The 25,453-nt window shown below is 35.8% G+C and overlaps 1 protein-coding gene across 1 annotated transcript in view; it reads left to right on the top strand.

The window, feature by feature from the left end:
* The window catches only part of PolE1 (DNA polymerase epsilon catalytic subunit 1), a 323,060-nt gene that overhangs the window by 201,449 nt on the left and 96,158 nt on the right, over positions 1-25,453 (top strand). Inside the window, exons 17-19 of the mRNA XM_072529917.1 lie at positions 3,836-4,023; positions 12,350-12,452; positions 12,749-13,005. Coding sequence (XP_072386018.1) covers positions 3,836-4,023; positions 12,350-12,452; positions 12,749-13,005 — 548 coding nt within the window. The remainder of the gene's footprint in view (positions 1-3,835; positions 4,024-12,349; positions 12,453-12,748; positions 13,006-25,453) is intronic.

Raw genomic sequence — 25,453 nt, 5'->3', positions numbered from 1 at the left:
GACTACATTTGCGCTCATATAAAAGGGACCTTAGAGTTGAACTCCTATGAAAAACTCCCCGAAATAACTAAGAAATGAAATAAGTTATGACGCTATGACTCAAATGAAAAATAATAAAGCACGAAATGAGGATAATGGCATAAGCGAAGGGATACAGGAAGGAAGAGAAATAGTACATCAGACTGAAAATAATATATAATATATCGAAGATTGGAAAAGTGCATAATAGCACCAATCTTCGAAAAATATCACAGATCTTCCATTTTATCGTCCAAAAACTTTGCCATCCCACTTCTATAAATGGTTTACTAGGATTATATGCAACAGAATTCCAACCAAACAATCGCCAAACGGTCGAAGAGGCCTTTAGAAACAAAAATAGTGCAGAAAACACCACTGGACTGTTAAGATATTAAACGAAAATGAATACAATGTACCATTAAGTCTATTTCTTATAGATTAATTCAGTTGAACACTGGCCACTTGAAGAATTGAGCAACGCAGAAATTGATGAAAGAATATATTGTATACAGAATTCAACATTAATAAATAATTAGATTTAACACAAAAACCCAATAAATAAAAAAATAAAAAAACAAATTGGTAGAGGAATATCCAATTTCAACTAAATTACCTTGAATAAAACATATAAAATAAAAACAAAATAGATGGAAGGAGACTGAACTGCTCTTGGAAGATTTGTATTGAGAAACAAAAAAAAAAATAGTTGTATCAGCGATAAAAAACGTATCAGCGATCGCGAGTTTTTGATAAGTCAGTGCATCCTGCCGATACTCACATATGGAGCCCATCAAAAGATCTAACGAAGAAAATAACATCAAGATTTTCAATGACACAAAGAGTAATGAAACAAGCGGTGAGGGATATACATATATCTTTATGAGACAAAAGAAGAAACAAATCAAAATTAAGAGGCATATAAAGATATTATGTAGTTTGTTGGTAACAATAATACAAATAGTTGTTTTACAATTCATATAACAGACACAGACATAAAATTAGACTGTGAGTTTGAGTGACATATTGCAAGACGGAATGATAGCAGATGAGTTACAAAAAACGGGATGTGTCACTCCAGGAGTGACCGAGGAGAGGAAGCATAGCTTTCTTATCATCTACGCACGGAGTGATTGTTTTTAATTTAATTTATTTTATTTTACTGTATTTCTTTATTTTATTTTAATTTATTTTGCTTTATTATATTTTAAGTTATTTTATTTTGTTTTATTTTAATTTCATTTTATTTTATTACGAAACATGCATGTGCCTGCGTTTACTACTCCACGTAGTGTGTGGTCGTATGATCCATTGCACCGATCAATGCATTCCGTCAGTAGTCCGCGATAAGAAGGCTACGCTTCCAAAAGTATTAAATGGCGATCAGCGTGAAAAAAATTGGAGAGTCATAAACGAGGGATATGTTCGATTCTGAATGTACGAGGGCTGAGCTTGTGTAGTACGGTAGGTACTACACAAGAATGGAGAAATATATGAGGATGGGCGCACAATAGATACAATGGAAGGAAATGAATATAGTAAGGTTACTTACAGGAAACTTTCAATGAAACTAGCTAATGAACTGTATTTTCCGATACTGAATGTTAATCTGTTAAAAAGAAAGACGAACGAGAATTGAACCAGAAATGAGAAAGCTGATTATATAGTTCGTATTTTTTCTTTCCAGAATTTTAGGACGTGATCTTTTTTCTTTTGTAAGTGTTGTTGTTTCTGCTACATATGGTATTAGTGGTTTTATTATATCCTTAATAGCTTCAGTTTAGTCGTTTTGCTAGCATTTTTATCTTCTAATATGTTTTGATTACAAAAACATGCATTATATCGTTTCTGATTCCTACTTATTAATATGCCTAGTATCAGTGTAGCAATTATCTGATATAATTATTTCCATCCCCTCTTTCGCATTTAGGCATTAATTTCACAACCTGACGCTTTTTATATATAGCTATTTAAGGGTTCTTTTTATATCGTTTTGTGACTGCTCCATTACTTCTATGTTGTGATGTTCATCTTCTTTCATAATTTCCTGTTTGTTCTGAGTTTAAAAGTTAAAAACATCGCTCTGTCTTTTTCTTTTTTAAATAACTCCATAAAATATTTATACAGGGTATAACAAAAAGGTAGGTCATAAATTAAATCACGTATTTTGGGACCAATAATAATTCGATTGAACCTAACTTACTTGTTAGGTACAACTTGTTGGTAATAATGGTCGACCAAAAGTAGATACGAACTATGAAGAGATTTTGGAAGCAATTGAAGAAATCTCTGGAAGCAGTACAAGAGTAGTAGCGACTCAATTAGATGTTTCTCACATAATGATTTGGAGAAGATTCAAGGAACAGCAGTTTCATCCTTATCATTTTTAACATCCGTTCAAGAATTACTGGATGAAGATTAATCCTAAAAGAATGGTGTTTTGCGATTGGTTTTTAACGGAAAACACACAAAATGTCAATTTTATTAATCATGCTTTCTTTACCGACGAAGCTACCTTTAACAAAAATAGCATTACGAACCATCATAACACGCACATCTGGGCCGAAGAAAACCCCTACGCAAAAAGTTTCTCATCACCAAAGAAATTTTAAAGTCAATGTTTAGGCAGAAATTGTGGATAATAACTAACTAGGGCCTTTATGGTATTTCTTCCAAACAATTTAAGCGGTGAAAATTATTTACACCTTCTACAATACGTGTTACCAGAGTACTTAGACGAGGTCAATCTTGCAGTCAGGACAAATATGTTGTTTGTACAGGACGGCGCTTAGGCGCATTACCATAATGAAATAAGAGAATATCTTTTCGATCAGTATCCTGGACGTTGGATTGGAAGGGGCCCTGATGCACCTATTTCTTGGCCATCCAAAGGTGCAGATCTTAACTCAATTGACTTTTGTTTCTGGTTTCATGAAGGGGTAGGTATATTCCGTACCAATTATGAATAAACAGCAACTAAGGAATAGAATCATGAAAGCTGCAAACCGATTTGGTCAAAAGCCCATGATTTTCCAAAATATTCGATTTTCCTTTTTAAAACGGTGTCGAATGTGTATTCAAGAAAATGGAGGTCATTTTGAACATTTGTAAAATCCACCACATATTTTTAAATGGTTAAGTAAGATTATAGAGACCTAGTTATAATATGAAAATTTATTTATATATTACATTTTGTTGGGTACTCAGAAATTTTTAAACATAATATTAAAAAAGAAGCCGCATCTCGATATAAACTGTCTTATCGAAAAAATACTAAAAGGCAAAAAAACTTTTAAAACCATTGTGTTTATGGTATCACAATAATAATTTAATTGGAACGTATATAAACATTTAGGGGAGGGGGTTTAAGGGAACAAAACCCCCATAAAATTTTTATGGGGTGTACAAATTTCACTGTTATTATTTTTTAAGATATTCCTGCCATAAGAAAGCCACATGTCCATTTTCAATATAAAATCTCTAACAATTTTCGATATATTGGAAAAAATCGATTTTCATTTTCTAATTTTAAAGGTCTGTAACTTTTTTTATGTGCACATTTGTATTAAGGGAAATTAGGTGCAATCGAACTATTTTTCGTCTCAGGTATATCAATCTAACCCTCGGTATTAATTTATTTTTTTATGTATCCCACCTCTTATGTATCCCGCAGCATTTCGTACGGTAGTTACTTGCCCGTTTCAGCACCAATTTTCCCTTTCCACTACTTCTTCCATACTAATTTACCCTTTAAACCAAACACGTTTTTGCTTACCTTTTCGTTTTATTAGAAAGTGATTGTGATATTTTTTTACAGATTCAAAATGAATTGTACTTGTTGAAGCTTATAGTTCCAAGAATATTTTACGCAAATTTGCGCACAAAAAAAGCTCAAGAAGAAGGTGCATTCTTTAAAACATGTAATAGAACACTTCCTAGAGGTAGACAGGTACATAACTTATATCTTTATTCTATACCAGAAGAGGTTTATCAAGAGCATGGAAAGTAAGTAAATTTAAAATTGAATTATTTTAATTCTATTAGAATATTTGATGATAACACTGGTTTTACCATTAACCTTGTATTTTTGTCCCAAACCCCAAAATTTCATACACCTGTCGGAAATAGATAAACATGTTTAATGCTAAATTGAATTCGTGTGAGTTACATATGATGTGTTTCAGTATGAAATTTTTCATCTATTACTGATCTGTTTGTTTTAAAGCCTACTTGATATTCGCCCAAATTAAAATCGTAAACTAATTTTCGAAACCAAATTCAGAATTACGCTTTAATCTGTGCCTTCTAAGAATTGCAAGGCAAAACAGACGTTGATAAAGATGTTATGAGAGACATGGGGAATCTAAAAATTGCATTCCACAACATATCTTCTCAACTAAGCAAAATTCTAAGCGAATTGGTTTCTAGTACTCGTACTCGTACACTAACAATTATACAATTTATTATAATACGTGCGTTACATTTTAAAACGCGGCGCGATCTTCAAAAACTAACCGTCCCTCTAAATAAAATGTCCCATTTATATATATAAAATGCCGTTGTCTAGAAGGATCTGGCGATGAATCGATGACCTTCCACCCATTAGACGACAAGGTGACTCATGGACTGGTCTTTCGGCGAAGGGACTAGAGATTTCTGCCGGCAGGTAAACAGGCCATAATATTTATTATCGTAACATTGCCCCCCTCTTAAAAGATGGTTCCTCCTGGAACCTTGTCGGGACTGGAACTGGAACGGTATGCTGGTATCGGCAACTGGACCCTCTTTTACAACTTCCAGTTGTAAAAGAAGGCTTCCAAATGACAAGGGACGGTTTTCTCTCCGCACCAGTAACTATGCGGATTGCAACAGACTAACACCTGGACTTCTGTGTCTTTAAAGATCTCCTCCACCATACTTCGGATAACCCTCCAATCTAATTGGCGGCACTCTAACTTTGGCATGGCTAGCTTTTGCACGTCGGACTCAAGTAGTACGTGCTCTCTCAAATGAAGTAAGGCTTCCCATACATCTCGGTAGGTAGGTTGGTCACGGGCAGTGTCTTTTGTTACCAGGTAGAAAAGGTAACGTGATGCATCTTGGAGTTTCAAGGCTTTCCCGGGAGCTGGCACTTGGCATTGAAGTCTGCAACTCGACCAAACTTTCTTCTAAATACGGATGCCAACCCTGGTGCGTCTTTGATACTGACCGGGATGGTAAGGGCCAGCGAGTAGTCATCGGGAAGCGCGAGTAGATCTTGCTGTTCTTCAGTGGTAACACCATGTCTTGCTTTACCGGTACCTCCATAGGCACCCATGAATTCCTGAAACGTGAGGTCAGACACATCTTGGACTTGGTTTACTTCCACTTCTTCATCTACGTCGTGGTCACCTTCGAAAGACGCCAGCCGGTTATGGTGTACTATCATCGGCTTTCCCTTCGCAATCTTGCTTATTCGGTAGATGACATCGTTGATCATAATGAGGTATGGACCTTCCCAAAACTGCTGCAATTTGGGAGAACAACCTTTTCGCTTCTTGGGATTATAGAGCCAGACTTTGTCGTTCTTCTTAAAGCCACCCTTTTCGGCTTGTGTATCGTACCGTTTCTTCATTCGGTCGCTAGCGATCTGAAGATGGGAACGGACCAACTCATGTACATCGTCCATTCTTCTTCGTAATTCGATCACATAATCTTCACCTGCTACATCTTCTCCAGGTCGACACCCAAACTCTAGATCACAAGGTAGTCGCATTTCGCGTCCGAATAGGACTTTGGCTGGTGTCTGGGCTGTTGATTCATTAACAGCAGATCTATAGGCCATTGTGAAGAACGGAAGATATTGGTCCCAGTCTCGCTGATGATCGGACACCATCTTTGTCAAATACTTGCCAACTGTCCTATTCATTCGTTCTACCATACCATCCGATTGCGGATGATACGCGGTAGTTCTTGTTTTCTTCATGCCTAGTCTATCACATATTCCTTGGAATAGATCGCTTTCGAAGTTCCTGCCTTGGTCACTATGGATCTCCAAAGGCACTCCAAATCGGCTGATATATTCTTGGATCAACTTATCTGCAACGGTGACGGCCTTCTGGTCTGGAAGTGCGTAAATCTCGACCCATTTAGTGAAGTAATCCATTACTACCAACATGTACTGGAAATGGCCCAGCGATGTCCAAAGCTATTCTTTCAAACGGGCTTCCAACATTATATTGTCTCCCCGTCTATCACTGTTGTTCCCCCCCGTTGTTCTATCACCCCGTCTTTCTTCATTTCCTGAACAATCGTTTCGGCTTCCTCTCTTTTCCCCTGTGGTAATCGTCGAGCTGTTTGACGAATTGGCTTAGCATTACCAGTATCAATTTTATGCTTAACAACGGTAGTTCTTCCCGTCTTTCCTCCTTTCGGTACGAAAATATCACGATACTGCCGAAGAAATTCCCTTAATTTCCTTTTCTCCATCTGATTTAGAGACTGTCCTGCAACTGCAACCATTTGGTCGAATTTGTCGTTGGAATTATCAGATGTTGTCTCCTGACGGATTATGGATGTCACAGGTACACAAGTTCCTACTTTTGTCTCTTTCTTGATGGTCACTGGGTAGTCATTGACATTAATAAGTCTCACGGGAACTTCTTTAGCCGAAGTCACCAATTCCTTTCCAATTATGATTCCACGTCCAACCTCGTCATCATGGTTCCAAGGCTCCATCATAACGGGTGTCCCCTCGTCCACAATTCCCTGTAGCCGCGCTTCTATGATCGTTTCGCTTCTCGCAGGCACGACTGTATCTTCTTTAATGGCCGCTTGCACAGTGTTGTCATTATGTGGATGAAGAAATACCTCCTCGTTGCCAACTTTGATTACCTTATTCTTAAAATCCAATTGGAATCCATGCATATTCATTACGTCCATTCCTAATATAACATCCTCTTCGATGTCAGCAACTATAACAGTATGGACGAACTTTTCTGCTCCAATTCCTAATTGTACCTGGATTTCTCCATGAATGTTGGCATTTTCACCTGTAGCGGTCCGAAGTCGCAACCTCGTTGGTGACAGTTTCTTACGGCTGTTTATAACTGTCGGGCGTATAATGGTCCTGGTTGCCCCGGTATCCACCAACAACGTATGCCTTTTACCATTTATTTCTCCATCTACATATACACTATCTTCACGACATTTCAAAGAAGCTATTAGTATGAGAGGGTTTTTGGAAAAGTTCCGGGTCGAAGCTGCCCCCTTAAGGCCGACTCGTTCTAGTTTTCCTGATGGTGAGTTTCTTGATTTTATGATCTTCGTTTTCTTGCATGTAATACTTTTCATCATATTAACGAGCTGGTCAAGTTTATCTTCATCTCCTTCCTCTTTTATAGTCCTAACTTTACTGTACCCGCCAGAGGCCTGCGTAGCTGACTCGTATTCGAGGGCGGCGGATAAGACATCAACCAGCATCTTGTGACGAGCTAATCGCAGTGTTTTCTGCATTTCATGATCACGAAGACCATCAATAAACGTTTGAACGGCCAATTTTTCCACCATGTCTTCGGGAGCTGTTGGATAAGCATATCGTACTAATCTGGCAATATCTACCTCATATTCTTGAAGAGCCTCATCTTTCTTCTGTCTTCGATTTTTAAGCTGCGACTGATATACATGCTCCAAATGTTCGTGGCCATATCGCATATTTAACTTCTTCTTAAGTTGTTCGAAATCATCCGTCTCCTCTACGGCTATGGTCTGAAGCACATCTAAGGCATCTCCTCGAAGAGCGATAGTCAGGTTTACAGCCTTTTCTTTTTCAGACCATCCATTCGCTTTTGGGGCTGATTCGAACTGTTTCATGTAGTTGTTCCATGATGATTTTCCGTCGAAAGTTGGGACTTTTAACATGAACAGAACCTCCACTTCCTTCAAATTTCGGCCGTATTTCCAACTTACATTTCGTCTCGTCTTCTTTTGTCTACTGTAATCGGATTGTTTCCTCTCTCTGCTGTCCCTGTTTCTTCCATCTTCCTTTCCATCTCTCTCATTTTTTCTTCGAATCGGCAACAACTTGGTTTTTTAACGAAGATATTCTATCGTCGAGGGCAGACATCTCAGAAGTTACTTTAGAGATGTTAGCAGAAACTTTACTTTTCAGAGAAGAAATCTCGTTAGAAACTTTGTTTTCTAATGAAGCGATGTCGCCGGAAACTTTCGAAATATCGCCAGAAACTTTGTTCTCCATTGAAGCGATGTCACCAGAAACTTTGTTCTCTAATGATGCGATGTCACCAGAAACTTTGTTCTCTAATGATGCGATGTCACCAGAAACTTTCGAAATCGACGAGAGGACAGCATCTTCAAATATATAAGTCTCTGGGTCCAACCCTTCTTCCTGCAAAGCGTTCTTTAGTCGTTTGACTAACTCAGCCTTTTTCCCGGTAGAAGCTAATTCTCTGTCCTCGAGATGTCTTCTTAAATTCGTAACTGTGAGCTCATAAATCGTCGTCATTTTCGCAATTTATTTACTATATTCCACTTTCTGACACCACTTGTTATGTTTTTTATTAATTCTAATTTATTGTTTTTATTTATTTATTAAAGGTTCTATTTATATCACTCACAAATTTATTAAAGTCTTTATTACTAATTTACCTTACACTAAAAATTATACAATTTATTATAGTACGTGCCTTACATTTTAAAACGCGGCGCGATCTTCAAAAACTAACCGTCCCTCTAAATAAAATGTCCCATTTATATATATAAAATGCCGTTATCTAGAAGGATCTGGCGATGAATGGATGACCTTCCACCCATTAGACGACAAGGTGACTCATGGACTGGTCTTTCGGTGAAGGGACTAGAGATTTCTGCCGCCAGGTAAACAGGTCTTTCAACTGAGCGCCGGAATTACTAGAAATAGAAGAGAATTAGTCATAATATATTTACAGTTTTATACGCCATAATATTTATTATCGTAACAGTATCCTTGAGAACGAAATTTTTTTATCTCATGCAAATACTGATGCCTCCATTTTAGAATATCGGGCCGTTCAATCATGCTTGACTTCACTCCTCGTTTGCAAAAAACAAAGTTCATTTCATGAAGTATTCTCCACATTGTTGTGCGTGAAATGTTTGCTAAATCTTTGTCTTTTTTAACCAGTGCAAAAACTTTGTTCAATGTCGGCGGTATATTTTTAAAGAAAAAACTATGCACGATGGCACGTAGCCGCGTATGAACTACTGCATTGTAAGTGAACTTTCTGCTGTTCACACTACTTTTGGTACGTTTTCTTGTTTTTTTATGGGCCTTAGTCCTCCTTCCGCAGCTTCTTTGCGTATTTTAGAAATAGAACTTAAGCTTAATCCCGTCATAGCATTTAATTTATCGGTTAAACTTCTAACACTCTCACCACTTCTTAAATTTGGATGATAATTAAATACATTTAAAACAATTTGTTTTGCACGGATGTCCAAGATATTCCCTTGGCCTTAATTTTTGAATTTCCATTTTCATTAACATTTAACTGTAAAGTAAGAATAACTACTAAAGAACCACAAAGCCTGATTATCATTATGTAGCCAGAGAACGACATAGTAATTAGATATATGCATTCCAACGGATAGCTGGACAACCGCGCTACACAAAGCGGTCCGTTTAATAGCCGGCAAAATGCATGATTTAGCTAAGCAATATTTTCTACTGATTTCCATGATTCATGCCATATGGTATTCTCACCGAAAAACAAATAAACTGTCAATATAACTATAACTATAATTAAAATAATATAAAATAAAATTATATTATATTATATTATATTTTGTAAATACTATTTATTTAAATAAAATCATTTTTCCTACTTTTCATCTCTTTTTTCAAATGGGCACTTTTGGTCAATTACATTACGTTAAAAAACATTAATTTTAGTTCATGTCTGTGGAAACGAAAATACAAATAATACAACCCTGAATCGTACTTGTGTTCGTCATGGCATCGCCGCACTTCTATCGTCCATAAGAAATACATGGTCCTATCTCCGCAATGTTATTTTCTTAACGTGGAACACTCTATATAGAACTAATTGTCTGTTAATTGTATTTTAATGTTGTCGAAAAATTCTCGATTATATTCACAAATTTATGTGTGTTAAATTCGCAAACTCAATAATCCGCTAACAACGCATTTTGTACAAAAATCAACTGATACTGCTTGAAATATTGAGTTAATTATCGGAGCCATTTTACACACGACTGTCATGTTAGCGTACAAGTGACAGAGTCCTTATCACTTTTATTTATAGCAGTAGAATACCAAAAGAACCAAACTGAAACCAAAAATATGTTCCAAAAATAAAAGCAAAGATGCAGCGATAGTTTTTGCAATCTGCCTTATCCCCTTTTTTATGAATCGGTGTAATCCATCCTTCTTTCCAGCTTTCGGGTATATTATCTCCGTTTAGGGATCTATTAAAAAGTTCTTTTAGCATGTTAACAAGCGTTGATGTGCTTTTCAAAAGTTCAGTGGGGATTTCTTCTGGTCCATAGGCTCTTTTATTTTTCATGGGTTTTATAAGTTTGGCAGTTAGGTCGTCTCCGATGTTTATTTCTGGTCCATGGATTTGATATCTTCTGGGTACCTGTTGGAGATATTCAGGTCTTGTAGTTCTTTTTGTCTCAGTAGTCTTGGACTCTTGTAGTTTTTTTGCGTAGTGACTTTTAAATACATTGATATTGATGGTTTGTATGTTTGTTGTATTTATGTTCTCCCTCGTTAAGTTTGGTATGAATCTCCAAGCCTCCGAAGATTTGCTTCCACCTAGACATGATTCCACTTCCTCGCATTTTCTTTCCCATGTTTGGTTTTTATGTCTTAACTATTCTGTTAAAAATTCTTTGTTGATTGCGGTATTGGTTTTTGTCGTCTACTTCTTGGGAGGTAGTCATTTGTGATACCCTCGTTTCTTTATTTGTTTCTGTTATTCTAGTTCATCCCTCCATAATATGCTCTTATTTGTTCGTCGGTAAGTTCGCTCTTCTTTTCCCAAGGCTTCATATGCCGCTCCTGTTGCGTAACAACAATATTTAATATTTTTATTCTATTTTGTATCATATTATTTTATATCACACTGTATATTAGTTTAAGATTTATAAAATTCTTTTGTACCATCTAATAATCTGTAAGGCGCCGATAGCTTACATTCAAATAACTTTCTAGACATGAGCTTCTAAAATCGTCAAATAATCATAACAATGAAGGGATTAATGATTTCCAAATTATCGGTTTGAGTCATTCGAAAATTCCCAATATTAACGAAAGACGATAAATACCCTTCTCTAATTTTACCAATAAAAGGAAAGTCGAAGGTATTTTAAATGTAAACATATCCTTTACATACGTCGAGGGTCAGGGGGAGATTTCGGAATTTTAAGAAACGATTTAGGGGTGTAGTGATTCAAGGCAGTTGGGATCAGTTCGAATCCAGCATTGGCTGAGCGCTAGGCTCCTGTCCGCGCTAGCCGCACCTCAGAAGGTTTAACACAGTCGGTATATTAATAAGTTTATTCACTTCGTGTCAATATTGTATCCCCGACAAGTTGTCTAGTTTTGCACATAAATTCAAACTAAATTTCTTAAATCAGCTATCGTAAGCAAGTTATCGACGTCCAAAATACGTTGTTGTAATAATAGTTTAAATAGGCTTGTTAAAACGTTCTTTTCGAAACTTTCATTTGTCCCAGTTTTCTGGGTGGTCCTTCAAAGAAGTATATAAAGTGAACCTATTTTCCTAAGGACAAGTCTTGTTCCCCAAGAGAAAAAACCAGCGACCTATGACTGGTCCGCGAAACAAAGGCATCAGGACAAGGTGTAAGGACAAACACACCTGCATCTTCGCTCAGCTCCCTTTAGCGATTATATTATGTGGGCATATAATATATTTGTGTATTGGTTTACTTATGCACTATTAAGTATTTTATATCTAGTCTTTTCTGATATAGTGCTACCATCGCTGTTTGTTTCCCTCTCAGTTGTTTCGTAGTTTTCGGTTGAGATTTAATTGTTTTCATGTTTATAGGAAATTTGAGCTCGATATTTTAGTAAGTAATGATCCGATCCACACACGACATCCCTGTATACTTGGGTGTCTTGTATTTTCACTTCAGATGTCTGTCTAACTAGAATATAGTCAATAGTTGATTTTAATTGTCTTTTAATACTTTGGTATTTTAATATAAATTTAAATTATAAAAATCATTGTTTCCTAAAGTCCAATTGTATAAATGTGTAATATACTTTCCTAGTTTCTTTAAAACTAATTCCATTATAATTTTTTAGGAAACTAATAATGGATCAGGCAGACCCTAACGTTGAAGGAGTTTATGAAACTCAGGTGACTTCAATATTTAGAGCTTTAGTTCAGATCGGTTGCGTCTGTAAGGTAAGTTTTGATTGTATTATTGTTTATTTCAACCCTAACGGAACGATACAAGTAACGATAGATGAACTTCCCACATAGACAATGAAGTATATTAAACGTTCTTGCAAATACATAAGAAAACATGTTGCTATAAAACTGTTAACAGTTTTCAGCAATCTCGTCCAAGCAGAATATTTCAGAAGAATGATGAACTAGATGACAATCTCTTAATCTCTCCATTAAATATTATTTTAAAAAAACCTAATTTCTAACCTAAATAATATACTAAATCTAATCTAAAATTTGTTTATTCATAGGTTGCATCTCGGGAGTCTAGTATGGACACCTTTAATTTGGAACAGTTAGAAAAAGTTAATATCTCCCGAACTTATTTAGAGCATGGTTCACTGAGACATGTTTATTTTTACCATCACAAGCATGCTTCAAAATTTCAACATATGTTCGCATTATTTTTAACACCTATTAAAAAGGCGATGATTATTGTTGTTGATACCGTAAGGACGAATTTATTGCCGAATATGTCTAATTTGTATCAAGCAGAAAGACTAGTTAAGTAAGTAGATATTTAATAAAAAAATAATATTGTCCACGCCTAAAGACTCCTGTATTTTAATTTATTTTCTGAACCATAAAACTTAAGTTAAGAAAGTTTTTAGGTAACTATCCTAACGCACATGTATATAGTTTTTATAATTTGACGTAATCTTTAAACAAATGGAATACAATACAATACAATGGAATTACATCTATGTAAGTAATACAACATTTGAAAGCTCTTGTATCACTCGGCATTCTGGAATGGATGCTCCTAGTTTTTTTTGGGATTCCGTTTTGCCATTTCAAATGACGTCCGTTCATTGTTCAATAGGCCTTTTCATCATGTGACGAGTGCAAGCGCAGCCGCGATGTTGAAACAGCGGCAATTCAATACTTTCGTACTGCTTTGATCAACAGTGGCTGGTAACGCAGTATTATCTCCACAATTGAATCAATCATCAGAAAAAATCGTTGATGGTGCTTGACTTATTTATAATTCCGTCGAATTCCATAGTTGTATGCATTTAAAAAAGTGGTTCAAATGTCATGGATGTCCACAAAAAGGAAAAATAAGTAAGCTGATTGAGAGTTTAGGCATAAAGGCATAATTACTTATTTACTATAAATACAAATAATGTCTATAATTTTTTATTCTAATTAATGATGTCAATCGATTTTCATTACTTACCGAAATATATTAATTAACAAAAATTATATTGTATATTCAATAAATAGATCATTTAATATTTTAAGGCTAAAAATGGCAAATGATTGTACTAAATAGTATTTAATTCAAATAAAATAGTAGGTATAGCACAATATTGTTTATAAAGAAATTAATTTTTCAGGGTCAAAAATGCAATCAGGAATAATGTACTTTTCACATAAACTAGTCCTTAGTTTAACCGCCTGAAAACATATTTGAGATAATAACTCCGAAAAACTTACTTTTGTATATAAATAATTATACATTACCTTATAATATAAAAATGTTTCTCCTTGTAATATACTTGTTTAGCTTGCTTACATCTTGTCTTCCCTTTTTGAGCTTTAATAGAAATGTTTTTGCTCTATCGTGTGCAAATTGTAGGCGTCTACGTTATAGCATGGTTGAATTTCTTGTGTGAGATCTTCTGGCAAACTTACTTTCCGACCGTACAACAATTCAGAAGGTGTATAGCCATGATATACGTTAGGGATGGTGTTGTAGCAATATGTAAACATTATGCAACATTCGTCCCAATTTTTTGTTGCTTTCGTCTATGAATGGTCTTACGTATTAATTTAATGTTCTATATAGTTTTTCACAACTCTCTATTGACGGAAGGTGTTATGCCGTTAAAAAGTTGTGAGTGATCTTTAGCATTTTAGTTAACTCATTCATTATTTCATTTTTGTATTCCATGCTTTTCATCTGTCCTAATTTATTTCATGAGTCCATATGTCGGTATAAAATGATCAAAAATTCCACGAACTATTGTCTTGGCTTCTTTATTACGTACTGGGATACTTACTACGTATTTCGTTAGTTCACAAAGCATTGTAATACAATATCTATTACTTTCACTACTTTTAGGGAATGGACCTTCTTCTTAAGGTGCCTTCTCCATTACTGAAGGTTGGCTATAACTACAGCAAATTGCTCTCCTTGAGCTGTTCTTAGTATCGAATGTGTATCCGGAGGAATGGATCTATCGTGTCAATATACACTATGTCCCATGGTTTCGAAGAATTTTCCGATATCACAAATTCTTTGACATGTAGTCTTTTTGGTTTGTTAATTTGACGTTAATTCAATGTTTAATATATTTATTTACGTCTTTTTCCATATTTTTCCATTTAAATCTCGCTTTTAGTTTCTTTACAAGTCTATTATTTCCCACTTAACCTCCAAACATCGGGTGGTTATGGTATTCTTCTATTATACTGAGTTTTTCTTTGTCATCTTCTTCGTTTCTGGTACTTCACATAATATTTTTACATTTTTCAATATCTTATTTTCTTAATTTATAAATTCATCTATTGTGCACAATTTAAAAATAATACCGCTTACATGTATCTTGGCTTTACTTACTGCATTCTCTACCGCTAGCTGATTAAGTTATACCAACAATGGATCTAAATCAAAGTGATTAAATCCTGTGGCCATACTTTTGCTGCATTTGATTTTGTTTTTGATCCGAATGCTCAGTATTGGTGAAACTCGGTTTACTTCAAAAGACAAAATTGGCAGTCTAAGCGCCTCCAAATTATTTAGTATCTTTCTTACTGTTTGCTTTTTGCTGTCTCAGGCTGTAATTTAATTTTTTCTTCTGTCTCCCTATTCCTGTTTTTTCGACTTTCTTATTTGATCGAGCTCTGGCATTGTCTATGTATAAGTCTTTCAGTTGGTTCATTGATATTCTCGAAAGACTGTCTGCGTAGTAATTTTTCCCTGTTATATACTGTATCTCGAAGTCGTATTCTTTTAAGTCTAGTCTGATTCTCGTGAGTTTCGAGGTAGGTTCTGTCATTGAAAATAGATGTGTTAACGGTTTATGATCCGTTTTTACCAAAAATGTTGGTACTGCATATAAATAGCATTTAAAATGATTTAATTCCCAATGAATTGCGAGTAATTCCGTTAATTATTATAGGTTTTTTAATTTTTTATTAAAGCTAGCGATGCGTAAGCTATTGGTAAATCTGTTCGGTCTTAATTCTGACTTAAATTGCTGAGCAGCTCGCGTTTGATGCGTCTGTTATTAGAATAAATTGTTTACTGAATTGGGTATTTGAGAATTGGTCGTTTGTTCAAAGATGTTTTTCAAATGATTCTCTACAATCTCGCGACCAAAAAAAAATCTACTCCTTTTTTCAATAACCTATTTAAAGGTATGCATATTTCTGCAAAATTTGGATTAAACGTCAGTAATAGTTACAAAATGCTACGAACCTTTTAGCTTCGTTCGCTGTCTTAGTCGTCGGGTATTTCTCCATTGTTGAATATTTTGCTTTATCAGGTGATACTCCTTCCTGAGAAAGATCGTTTCCCAAATATGTAACTTTTCTTCTGAAAAATTGGCATTTTGTTGGGTTCAGCTTCAAGTTAAATTTCCTACATATCTGAAATGTCTTTTTTAAATTGACTAAGTGATGTTTTTCTGATATTCCTATCACCAGTATGTCATCCATGTACAGAAATATTTTGTCCGGTGTTAAGACTGAGAATGCTATTGACATCATTCTTGAAACGCTATTTGGGCTTATGTTTAATCCAAAAGGTAACCTGGGAAATTAAAATACTCCTTTTTCTATGCTAAAGGATGTGTATTTCCTTGATGATTGTTCTAATGGTATCTGGTGAAATCCTGACATTAAGTCTATTACTGAGAACCTTTTTACTCTCCTAAGTTGGTCTAATATTGAGTCCATTCTTGGTAACGGGAGTTTATCTCTGACTAGTTCCTTGTTCAGTTGTCGTAAATCTATACATAACCTTCATGCTTTATTTCTGTCTATGTGTCTTAATGCAAATATATCTGCAAAGTCTTCGCATAACGATACTAATTTATCTCGTATGTATTCTGGGTTGTCTAGCTGTGGTGATTCCCTTAATTCTTTCTTTCTGTCTTTACTGTTGTTGATTAGTCTGCATACGTTGAACAATTTCATATCTAATGTTTTGATTCTACCTGTCTCTACTGTAACCGTTTCACAAGTTGTGGTTAAAATTTCGATGTACTGGTTATTTCTTGATATTATCGCCTTTGCTATGAATATTCCAGGTAGTATTTCTTGTTGTTCTACTACCCTATTGATCCTCACCGATTGAAAATATTGAACTACTCTGTGGACTTCACATCTAGGTGGAATTATTATCGTGTTGTCATCTATATTATCCAAAATATTGGTACTAATGTAACAGCTTCTTTCATCCTTGATGTGAATTTTTGCATTCGCATAATCTAATATGGATTAATAACTGGTGATAAAGTCTCTTCCCAGTATTCCATACGTTGGAATAGGAAAGTTGTTCTACCATTTGGAAGGTATGTATAAAGATATTGCTACTTATAGTGTTGTTTTGATTTCTCCCATTGTTTGTAATTCTTGAGTTATTCCTTTTATTCTTGACTTTGTATCAGGTCTTACACGTTTCCACATAAAGTTTTGTGATCATTTAAGTATAGAAATATCTGCTCCTGTGTGTTTAATAAATGTATTTACTTGGCCTAAGATTCCTGTTTTTATTCTTACGAAGTTTGTTAGTTTTAGTGTAGTACTACTTGTAGTACTCTAATTCTGACTGTGTCTTATATAGGCATTGGTTGTTCAACACCCCAACTGTGGATTTTCTGATTTCTACTGACTATCCTCTGATTCTAATAACCTTACGTTTCTGTTAAATCCTCCTCTTGAGTTTCCTCTATTTGCTGGATTATTGTATTGTTTGTATCGTTAACGCATTTTGCTGCGCAAAATTTGGTCTTTCCCATTTGTTATATTCGTTAAGATATCGTCTTTTGTACTGGAATTTTCCTCTTTTATTTTCGAAGTTTGTTCTATAGTTTAACACTCTTTCCTGTGTATTGTTGTTAATCGATGAAAATTTCGACATTACTTCTTGAGGGTTGTATAGCTACCGGCCTCTAATATTAGCTTGGATTTGTCTAAGCTGGCATTGCGTTTCATTGTTACCACCACTGTATATGTTGTGTATTTTTTTGCCAAGTCTACTGGCATTCCTTCTGCTATGTATGCCACTTTTAATTGTTCGATTTGTTCTTCTATCTCCGATGTGTGCTACATCCCTACGTCCTTTTTTCTTTTTCTCTAATTTAGCTATCACCATTTTCTGGCTGTCGCCTCTTAGTTCTCTCTTCAATCTTGCTTTTATATCTAAGATGGTGTTTTCAGTGGTTATAAGTTTCTGACTTTGTTGGTTAATCTTCTTTTTATGAAGGTTATCGCTGTTTCCTCATGGCATACCGCTATTTTCTCTAAAAGTTCGAGTGCGTCTAAGAAAGATAAGTGGTTTACCTGCGCGTCCGTCAAACTCACTCGGTAAAATTTTGCTTGAAATATTTAGGAGTTCGTTAATGCTAGGAGCCATGGTTTCTTATTGTCCCGTATCGCTTTGTTCTTCCTATATATTTTCATTTATTTGTTGAGTTATCAGAGTAGGAACTAATATTCTGGAATTTATATTTATTTTCCATAGAAATCAACGTTTCGGCAGGAAACCCTTGCTTTTGTCAAGATTCTAAAATGTACAAGATTAAGAAGAAACAGTTATTGTAAAATATGTATATATATATATAACTTACCAAAACGTAAAACGGGACACTGACATTAATGAAGTGACAAATAAAAGTTGATATCTGATATCTGATATGGTTTACTGTCATTAGTGTATAATTATTTTTATATGGGCGTATCATTGATGTTTTCGAAAAAGGTAAAGTGGAGATATGTTATGACTTAAGAGTTTTTTATAGTGTTATATTTATTATTATTTATATCAGATTGAAATATATTTTATTTAGGTTTTGTGTATCTTTTTTGTCATTTATTGCGTTGGAATTTCTTTTTATTTCTATTAGTTCGTGTATCTCCCTCTTCTTTTTGTTTTGTTCGGTTTTTAAAATGTTGATGTTTTCGAAGTCAAATTTATGCTTCTTCTCATTTTCATGTTTTGTGAGCGCGGTGACATTGTTCTTGTCATATTTGTGATAACGAATTCTGGATTGAAGCAGTTGACTGGTTTGCCCGATATAGATACCTTCACAGTTAATACATGGTATCTCGTAAACAACATGTGGGCATGTTGTTTACGAGATGTTGTCTATGAAGTTCTATGAATAAGTCATTTAAAAATAATTAATAAATTAAAGTAGCAAAATATGCATATAAGGAAGTGCGATAAAAACAGGCAATATACAGACTCACAACTTAACTTCTAAGTTTGCTGACCTTGTAAGATCTTCTGCCTTCGGGTCTCTGAGTAATGATCAGAGTCCACCATCCTTTTCTCCATACCTTCGATTGAATATTGATTGATCGCTTTCGTTTTTCGCCTGGTTGAGTATTGATCGACCACTTCCGTCGCAACTCTCACCTAGGCTGAGTATTAATCGGTAGTTCCCAAGGTCTTTGGGTACTGACTTAAGATCGTCCTTTGTCTTACCCATCCAAACGCCGCTTGTTTTCTTTTCACTTTCATCGTCGACGAACCGCAGCCCGTAGATTTTATTTACAAGTATTCGTCTTATTATTTTTATTGTACGTATTGTATAGAGGTAAATTTTATTAGAGTTACCCATAACAAATTGGTGCCTGAGCAAAAGTAAAATGCCGCTTCAGCCAGCAACGGCAGACACAGGCTCAGTGACTGGTGCCACGAGAGTTACATCGTGGATATATCGCCTGTCCAAAGAGGAATTACAGAATGAAGCTGAAAGGGTTGGCTTGGATTCAAAAGGATCCGTTGAAGAATTTAGATCAAGGCTAAGAAACTTTTTCAAATATCGTAGAAATCTGAAAGGAACGATTTCAAAAGTCAAGGTTTCCAAAGAATTTGAACCCGACATACTAACCCAGAAAATGTTAGTCCTTAGAAGACAATTACAAGACCTAACAATACCGAAACAAATGTCAGATAGAGTTATTAAACCAAGGACGGAAGTGGAGTACATACTTTGATAAAAAGCACTCGAATGCAATAGACATTATGGAAAGGCTAGACGAATTAAGTTTAGCCTACGAGATCAATAGACAAGATCTACTAAAAGCATTACCAGCATTGTTAGGAGACCATGCATTATTATACTACCGAAACAACAACTAAAATTGGAAATCGTGGACAGATTTCAGCATAGATTTTAAGAAAGATAATAATAAAAAAAAACGGGCGTGGCAGTCCAGTGGGACTGCCGGTAGAAGGTACACTTCTATACACGCATTCGCCGTTACAAATTTATTTGGGAGTCAATCTGCACAATCATTACATATGTAATGCTATAGGTAAGACATAGCAGAAAGAGAAACAGAATTAATAACAACTTACTAACAATTAATAAACAACATTTGACCTGTAATAGGAGTATAGTAAATGAAGGATTGAATCAATATTTTGATGAAAATGTATATTTTTATTATCATATATGTATGAAAGGAGTTGAGCAAAAAATTTTTTACACATACTCTGCAATAAAATTCATTGTTTATTTTGTTATTAATATAAAAATACAATACAATACACTGCAACATAATTTAATATAATAATAAAATACAAATTAAAATGCAATATTCATAAGTATTTAAAAATGACAATAATATACATAAAAAAATACACTACAATACAGTGCAACATATTTCAATATAATAATACAATACAAATTAAAATGCAATATTCATAAGTATTTAAAAATGACAATAATATACATAACTTTTCTACTTACGCATATGTTTAGTTTACCATGTAATAATATTAATAAAAAAGTCCTCCCCGACTGGGAATCGAACCCCGGTCTCCTTCGTGACAGGCGGGGATACTGACTACTATACTACCGAGGACATGACACAAACGTATTTCAAAATTGACAGTTCTGGGTCATACAGTGATTTATTGAGATTATTATTTTGAAATACAAAAGACTAATATAATTATGAACATTTAATAAATAATACAAAACATATCACATAAATAATAATATTAATAAATATTTTATTATATATATATATATATATATATATATATATATATATATATATATATAATATATGTATATATATATATATAATATATATATATATATATATATATATATATATATATATATATATATATTATTAAATATATATACAAAATGAACATTTTTATATTCGAGAGAGGAAGAGAGAGAAAATATATCTTCTGTCTCTCTCTTACTCATTATCTTACATATGTAATGATTTCACAGATTCACTCCCATACAAATTTCCAACGTGGAGCGCGCGTATAGAAGTATAACTTCAATAAATTAGACGGTTTAGGTTTTATTTTGTTACAGCGTACCACCATTCGCTGATATGCATATTTCTGCCTCTTGGCTTGATCAGAGCGAACTCATGGCAAGCTCTAACGAAATAAAACTTTCTCCGACTATAAAAGTAAATATATTTATTTATAGTAAAAATATTTACAAACAGACGCTGCAGCGACATCTACTAATGAGAATATAAATCGGAAACCGAATTCAAGATTCAGCCTAAATCTATGTTTTATAAACGTTGCAAAACAAGCAGACGACAAATGCACTGGCATGGGGATTTATAATTGTATCCACGTCATGCCAATTCGTCTAGACAGAAATCCCTTCGTGAAAACGATTTCCTAATACTCCATACTACAGTAAAATAATAAAAATAAAATAGACGGTTTAGATTTGAATCGAAACAGAAAGCAAAGACAGAAGGAGCTAGCGGATAGATATATCACTGAGATTCAAACATTAATGAGACGAGAAGGATCATTGACCAGATATTAAGAACTGGAACGAATATATAGGAATCTATGGAAAAAATTATGTTCGCGTTATGGCAAAGATGAAGTTTGCAGCCGAGACTGCTGTATAAGCTGTCAGGGAAACGAATAACAAAATGGCAAAATAAGGACTTATCCTACTCTGTGAAGCACGATTCGTCTATCATGCGCTATCGATGTTACACAACCAGTGAACAACGACTTTCGACTTTAAATGCCCGGATTTATAGAAGACGCTATATTTTATTCAAATTTCTCAGTAAAAATTCTATCGAGCTTAAGTTCGATAGAGATATGACTAAACAAAATACACATCACCGCTAAAAAACATGTATCGCTTTAAAGGACACTACCGGAGTTAGAACAGAGCCCACTCACTTAATAAAACACGAAATAAAATTGAAGAAAGGATGTGACCCCATTCAACAGCCGTATACGGCACAACCCCGCAATGTTACAAACCATCAACCAAGAAGTGGATAAGATTTTGAAAGGAGCAACTATTGAACTCTCCACAAGTGCGTGGAGTTCACCGATTGGACTAATGAGGAAAAAAGCACAGATTTTGCATCGACTTTCGAAAAGTCAATGAGCTATCATCTAAGGACGCATATCTATTACCTAGGATATCAGAAATTATAGATAGACTTAAAGGAGCAAACTGTATTTCAACCCTCGATTTAAAACAAGATTATTTCCAAATACCTCTGGAAGAGGCAAGCCGCCCAGTAACAGCATTTAGCATACTCTATTTGGCCTTCACTCCGCTGGAGCAACTTTCCAACGCGTACTGGATAAAGTAGCTGGATAAAATTCGCCTTCTTAGACGATATTGTGGTAATATCGAAGACACTTTAAGAACATTTAAATCATCATCATCATTGGTGCTACAGCCCTATAAAAGAGCCTCGACCTTCCCAAGTCTATTACGCCAGTCAGTTCTATCCATTGCCAACTGTTGCCAGTTTGCTGCGCCTATTTGTCTACCATCCTCATCTACACCATCCCTCCATCTGAGTTTTGGTCTACCCCTTTTTCTACTTCCCACAGGTTGTGACATAAGGATTCTTCTAGGAGGGTTGTTCTGCTGTGATCTTGCCAGATGTCCTGCCCATCTTAGTCTTCCTATTTTTATAAAGGATACTACGTCTTTACCACCAAATATATGTTTATATCTGTGATATATCTCGTAGTTGTACCTCCTTCTCCAAACACCATTTTCACAGATGCCACCAAATATTCTTCTCAAGATTCTTCGTTCAAATATAAGCAGGAGATTTTCATCTGCCTTGGAACTGGTCCATGCCTCCGACCCATATGTCAACACTGGTTGTATAAGGGTTTTGTATATGGTTATTTTTGTTTTTTGGCTTAAGTTTCTGCTTCTCATATGTCTACTCAGTCCAAAATAGCATTTGTTTGCTAGGTTGATTTCTTCGCTTGATTTCTTCCGTCCATGACGTTCTCCTTGGTGATCAGGGAGCCTAAGTATGTGAATTTGTCCACCACTTCAAAGGTAGAATTATCAACCGTGAATTGGTGGCCGATGTTTCTGGCTCTATTGTTGGGTGTTGATGCCATTATCTTAGTTTTATTTTCATTTACTTGCAGGCCCATATTTTTTGAGGCGTGTGACAAGGTGGTATACATTTCTTCTAGCTTGCGTGTTGTGCGGGCAACTAGGTCAACATCATCTGCATATGCCAAAATTTGGGATGATTTATTAAAAATGTTTCCTCTGCTGTCTATTTGGGCATCCCTGACCGCCTTTTCCAAAGCTATGTTGAAAAGGGGACACGTCAGCGCATCTCCCTGTCGCAGCCCAACATGCGTTTCAAATGCCTGTGATTGTTCGCCCTGTATTTGGACTTTGCAAACAACTTTACGCATTGTAGCCTTAACCAATCTTATCAGTTTATCGGGGATGTGGAATTCATCCATGGCTTCATACAATTTATTTCTTAGGACACTATCATAGGCCGATTTAAAATCTACGAAAAGATGGTATGTGTCGATATTAAATTCATTGGTTTTTTCCAGTATTTGCCTTAGCACACAGTAGCACACAGATCTGGTCTGTTGTTGATCGACCAGGCCTAAAACCACTTTGATATTCGCCAAGAAACTCCTCTGAATATTCACTCAGGCGACCATATAAAATACTCGAAAATATTTTGTAGGCTGTATTAAGGAGGGTTATTCCCCTATAGTTTCTACATTCTAATTCATCGCCCTTTTTGTGTAGCGGGCAAACGATCCCAATACACCACTCTTCTGGGATTTGTTCCTCATTCCAGGCTCTCAGTATGATTTTTACATTTAAGTCACTTAGCAAAAAATCTTTCGAAGATTGAGAGAGGCAAAATACGAATTAAACTTTGAAAAATGCACATTTTTGCAGCCAAAACTCAGATACTTGGAGCCTATTGTTTGATCAGAAATAATAAAAACCTATCCGGAGAAAACTAGCGCTATAAACAAACTTGTGGCACCGAAAAATGTGAATCAGTTCCGTACCATTAAACACAGCCAAATTTTTGCAGCCAAAACTCAGATACTTGGAGCCTATTGTTTGATTTTTTTTTTTTTTTTTTTTTTTTTTTTTTTTTCGTCTTTATAGAGGGGGGGTCTGGAATCTTCAAAAGACATCTCAGTCCAGGGCGCCGCCTGACTAACTTTAGTGCAGGATTCGTTCTTCGTACTCCCGGCGATAGTTCCCGAGGTACTTTAAAATGCCCTCTCGTCGCCGAGTCTACGCCGAACGCCTACCTGCTAAACCAGACCCTCCTCTGTCATCCAGCGATCCGGAAGCGGAATGGCCGCTGTAAGGCCGGCATCACTTCCGAATCACTACCTTTATTCATTCATTCTCCATTCATACACATCCACATTCATCAGCAAGGAGGTTCCCTGTCTTGTTCCAGGTAGCGCGTAGAAGACACTCATCGCTCCTAGTTCGGCATTATTTCCAGATGGGCATTTCCTCCTTCCCCACAGTCTGACTCACGCATTCCAACTCACACAGTGTGACTTACTTTTCTAGCTTCACCTTTCAGCATCATTCACTCTTACCTTTAGCGTTGGTTTAGCAGTCTTTCTTCCTCTTCCTTTTTCTTGATTACTGCACGGATATAGCTGTGTATATTAGTCCAAACTAATTTATTTTCAATCATTCTCTCAATCATTTCTCTCACTGTAACAAAATTTACACCTGTCTCTCTCTCCATTCTGTTCCTTTCCACTATCCATCTGCTGCAATCTAACATCGTATGTGTCACAGTGTCCGAGTATCCACAGTATAGGCATTCATCTGTATCAGCCTTTCCGATCCTATAGAGGTAGGCCCTAAAACACCCGTGTCCTGTGAGCACCTGCGTCAGGAAATAATCCAGTCGCCTGTGGCCACAGTCCACCCAATCTCTTATGTTTGGGATCAGCATTTTCGTCCACTGTGCCACATCTTCCGTGTTGTTCCATTCTTCTTGCCATCTTTCAACTGACCTTTCCCTTTCCTGTCTTTTCTCGGCCACAGTAAGGTTTGGACCTCTTCTCTCATAAAGCTCTTTTCTTTCCACCGCCAAAACATGCAACGGAACACATCCAGTGATGGTCCATAAGGCTGCCGCAGACACAGTCCTGTAGGCGCATGCCACTCGCAACAGACTTGTTCTGTCTACTCGTGTCATGAGACTCCTACAGGCAGTTATCTCTACGGCCTCGCTCCAGACTGGTGCCGCGTAGAGGACGATCGATTGTACAACACCGTGTAAGACCCTCCTTCTTTCGGATTTGGGTCCTCCAATGTTCGGCATCACCCTCCCCAACGCAGCCGTACTATTCGCAGCCTTCCGGACCACCTCCCGCACGTGCTCTCCCCATTTTCCATTCTGGTGCAATGTCACTCCTAGATACTTTACATGTTTCTTAGGTGTTAGACATGCTCCCGCACATTTTAATT

The sequence above is a fragment of the Diabrotica undecimpunctata genome, chromosome 4 (assembly GCF_040954645.1).
Source record: "Diabrotica undecimpunctata isolate CICGRU chromosome 4, icDiaUnde3, whole genome shotgun sequence".
Lineage (NCBI taxonomy): Eukaryota > Metazoa > Arthropoda > Insecta > Coleoptera > Chrysomelidae > Diabrotica > Diabrotica undecimpunctata.
This window is presented reverse-complemented; position numbering and strand designations above follow the sequence as displayed.